General features: G+C 36.0%; 1 protein-coding gene across 3 annotated transcripts in view; it reads right to left on the reverse strand.

The window, feature by feature from the left end:
* The window catches only part of LOC107671359 (protein CIP2A homolog), a 14,861-nt gene that overhangs the window by 2,800 nt on the left and 7,908 nt on the right, over positions 1–4,153 (reverse strand). For 2 of the 3 annotated variants that reach the window (XM_016464263.1, XM_016464262.1), the window contains exons 14-18: positions 1,736–1,925; positions 1,493–1,567; positions 1,296–1,406; positions 659–855; positions 411–524 (exon numbers count right to left, since the gene is read on the reverse strand). In XM_016464263.1, the coding sequence (XP_016319749.1) occupies positions 411–524; positions 659–855; positions 1,296–1,406; positions 1,493–1,567; positions 1,736–1,925 (687 nt within the window). The remainder of the gene's footprint in view (positions 1–410; positions 525–658; positions 856–1,295; positions 1,407–1,492; positions 1,568–1,735; positions 1,926–4,153) is intronic. The other variant, XM_016464264.1, reaches the window with a different exon arrangement.

Consider the following 4,153-nt stretch of genomic DNA (forward strand, 5'->3'; position numbering starts at 1 on the left):
TGGATGAAGCACACTTCAACTTCAATAAATAATAATAATAATTATTATTATTATTATTATTACTATTATAAAAATAAAATAATAACTATAATAATAACAACAACAATAATTATTATTTCTTTTAAATTGAGTTGGGTTATTCTCCATGATAATAATTATATTATCATTTTTTGACTTTTTTTTGAGAGTGACGAAGCATAACCTAACTCCAGTAAATAATAATAATGACAAATGTAATATTGTATTATTAATAATATTTCATAATTGTAATAAAAGTATTATTATTATTATTGACTCAGTCAAGGGTGGCATGAAGCATAAGCAAATAGTTATTAGAGTTGGGTTATACTTCATGCCACCTTTATGAGTCAAAAACACCTGACATTCAATCCACCGTTTCAAACACTGACCTCTCCTGTTGGAGTTTTAATCCCTCATTGGTCTTTCTCAGCCCCTCGGCCTGCTGGGTGAGTGAGATATGGGCAGCCCGCAGTTCCTTCAGCATCCATTCACTTTTGTCGTACCTAAAAAAAAAAAATTTAAAAATAGTGAGGAAAGTTAGCTTTTTCTTTGCTGAGTTTGCTTATCTTTAACAAAACATTTGACGGATCCATTCATGGAAGTTGTATCTGAGTGTGTGTGAGAGAGGAACACTGACCTAGTGAGCAGCTGGTTGTAGGTGCCCTTCAGCTCCTGATGCTGGTCAGCGACTTCCTGCAGACGGCCGTTGTGCTCCAGGAGCTGCTGGCTGTCAGATTTCAGTCTCTCGACCTCCAACAGATGATCATTCAACTCCGTCTGCAGATCCTCTTTCTTCCGCTCCGTGTCTTTGAGTAGAGATGCCAATTTACGTGCCTAGAAAGGAGAAAGATTGAAAACAGCAATAACAAGATTAAACAGTTTTACAAATAAAAAATGTGCTCATATGCACATTAAAATGTAAGTCTATCATAGTGAAAATATCAAGCACCAAAAACGGTTTTCAACATTGATAATACTAAGAAATGTTTCTTGACCAGCAAATCAGCAGAACGATTTCTGAAGGATCATGTGACACTGAAGACTGGAGTAATGATGCTGAAAATTCACAGGAATAAATTACATTAAAGTTCCTTTAAATGGGAATATTGTTTCACAGTATTACCATTTTACTGAATTTTTTTTTAAGCAAAAATGCAGTTTTGGTGAGAATAAGATAGATACATAAGATATAAGATATATATAGCAACTCAAAAAAAAACACTTATGCATAAAAGCTTTGTAGAAAGAAAAAAGAAAAAAAAATGGTGTGTAACCTCAGCTTCCGCCTGAGCTCTCTGACAGCGGTATTGAGCAATCAGTCGATCCGCCTGTGACAGCACGAGTGCTTTGGCCTCCAAAAGGTCCTGCAGACGGCTCTCTTTACACTACATATACAAAAGCACATATAAATACAAAGTCAGCATATGTTACATATACAAACAGGAAGTTCCTTCCTAACTTGGTCACTCACCGCTAGCGCTGAAAGCTTCTGTTCATACACATCAATGATCTCTGACATGTGTACATCTTTGACCTTCTCCTGTAACTGAGACACTACAACATTAGAAATAAAACAAAAAAAACAAGCATGCCATCCACTTGTGGGAACGTTTCTATTGTCAGTACGGAACTACATGCAACCAAACCCACGACGGAATGTCTGCAGACACTGAGGTCACAGAACTAATGAGTCAGATTCAGACAAACACAATACCTCCACTCCGTTCTGAAGCTTCTCGATGAGGCTGTCGATACTTTGGCAAGCAGAACCAGAAGGTTCGGCATGCATCATGGGAAAACTCTTCCCCACAAAAGACACATCTTCGCTAGCAGGACTGCTCCGGATCGACAACTCACTGTCCTTCTGACGGTATGCATTATTGGCAGCAATACTGTCCCCCAGACTTAAAACAAAAGTGACAAAGACTTTCCAGGATTTAATGCCAATATTTATTTCTAAATAAATATAGGCACTAATATTGGGGTTTAGCAAGGGTGCATTAAATTGATCAAAAGTGACAGTAAAGACATTAATAATGTTACAAAAGGTTTATATTTCAAATAAATGCTGTTCTTTTTAACTTTCTATTTATAAACACATCAAAGTTTCTACAAAAAATATTAAGCAGCACAACTGTTTTCAACATTGATAATACTAAGAATCTTTTCTTGAGCAGCAAATCAGCATATTAGAATGATTTCTGAAGGATCAAGTGACACTGAAGACTGGAGTAATGGTGATGAAAATCCAGCTTTGCCATGACAGGAATATATTAAATTTTTAAACAATAAAAACCCAGTTATACAACAATAATATTTAATACTATATAATAATATTTCACAATATTACTGTTTTACTGTATTTTTGATCAAATAAATGCAGCCTTGGTGAAACAATTTCAAAACTTTTAAAATAATCTTGCCAACCCCACCCTTTTGAACGGTAGTGTACAGTTTGGTAGTTAAGCAACACTTCTACATTTAAGGAGGACTTGCTTGCTGTTTTTAGCATGAACTATTGGAATTTTCTGCAGATCTTATATTTTCAAATCATGATTTAAAGTGCCCCTATTATGCCATTTTTACGGTTCCTAATATTGTTTTGGGAGTCTCCTACAATAGGATTACATGCATGCAAGGTCAAAAAACGCTTTTGTTTTCTCAAAATATGCATTTAATTTAACCTAATTTTCCAGCGATTCTCAAACGATTCGTTTGAAGCAGTTCAAAGTTTCAGTCTCTCTAAACCCCTCCTTTCCATGAGCCTGCTCTGCTCTGATTGGTCAGATGGCCTAGTCTGTTGTGAGTGGTCACCAACCTTTTTAGGCCCAAGATCCCTGACCTCGGCCTTTATGAAAGACAAGATCTGCCTATTGAAGAATTGATAGAAAAAGACATCCCAGATTGTGCTTCAAATTTGAGGCCTTTTACTTAGTATTTTAATTAGTGATGCGCCGATCATAGCTGATTCAGAATTCAGATTTTCTTTTCTTTCTTTTTTTTTTTTTAACTAGCAAATTGGATTCTGACACTGATACTGATTTCAGATTACAGGCATAAAGGTAACAGAGGTTAAACGGTTGACATCAAATAGGAATGGGAAAAGAGAAATGAGTACAACTGTAGTGATAGGTATGAATGAGAAAATTCTACCAGTAAATGTTAAAATCGGATTCATGAGCTACCCTGTGCGCCCTTACATAAAGCCTGCATTGAGATGCTTCAATTGTCAACGGTTAGGACATGTGGCAGAAGTATGTAAAGGAAAGAAAAGATGTTGCAAATGTGGAGGGGAACATGACTATGGAGAATGTGGAGATATAGTTGGACCTAAATGTTGTAATTGTGGAGGCTCTCATAGTGCTGCATATCTTGGGTGTATAGCACAAAAACAAGCAATGGAAGCAATGAAGTATAAATCAGTTCACAATGTATCTTATGCACAAGCAGTGAAGAAAATCCAAAATGATCAAGGAAACAAAATAACTGATGGAAACATCAATGATTGATATATTGCTTACTGAAATCGCTGTGAGTCACTTCTGGACACATATTCACTATCTATTACTAATAAATGGGACTTTATATGGTGGCCAAAACACACACACACACATGCACACTCTTCCAAAACCTAGTGAACTCCCTTCATATTCAGCATTTTAAGGCATTATATTGTGCTCTTCACATGAAAGCTGTTTTAATAGGTAGGCAACTTAATTGTTAATATGTCATTTCTAAATTTAGCCATATTCGAAGTTTCAAATTGTATTCTCTCCAAAGCCTTTAAAAGGGAAGGATTAGGATAAGAATACTGCAAGGGATGTTGGGATGGTCTAAACGAGATATAAAGCCTGTATATTAAAGTGCCCCTATTATGCCATTTTTAAAGTTCCTAAAATAGTTTTGGGAGTCTCCTACAATAGGATTACATGCATGCAAGGTCAAAAAACGCTTTTGTTTTCTCAAAATATGCATTTAATTTAACCTAATTTTCCAGCGATTCTCAAACGATTCGTTTGAAGCAGTTCAAAGTTTCAGTCTCTCTAAACCCCTCCTTTCCATGAGCCTGCTCTGCTCTGATTGGTCAGATGGCCTAGTCTGTTGTGATTGGTATATGACGTACAGCGCGTTT

The sequence above is a fragment of the Sinocyclocheilus anshuiensis genome, unplaced genomic scaffold (genome assembly GCF_001515605.1).
Source record: "Sinocyclocheilus anshuiensis isolate Anshui unplaced genomic scaffold, SAMN03320099.WGS_v1.1 scaffold1568, whole genome shotgun sequence".
Classification (NCBI taxonomy): Eukaryota; Metazoa; Chordata; class Actinopteri; order Cypriniformes; family Cyprinidae; genus Sinocyclocheilus; species Sinocyclocheilus anshuiensis.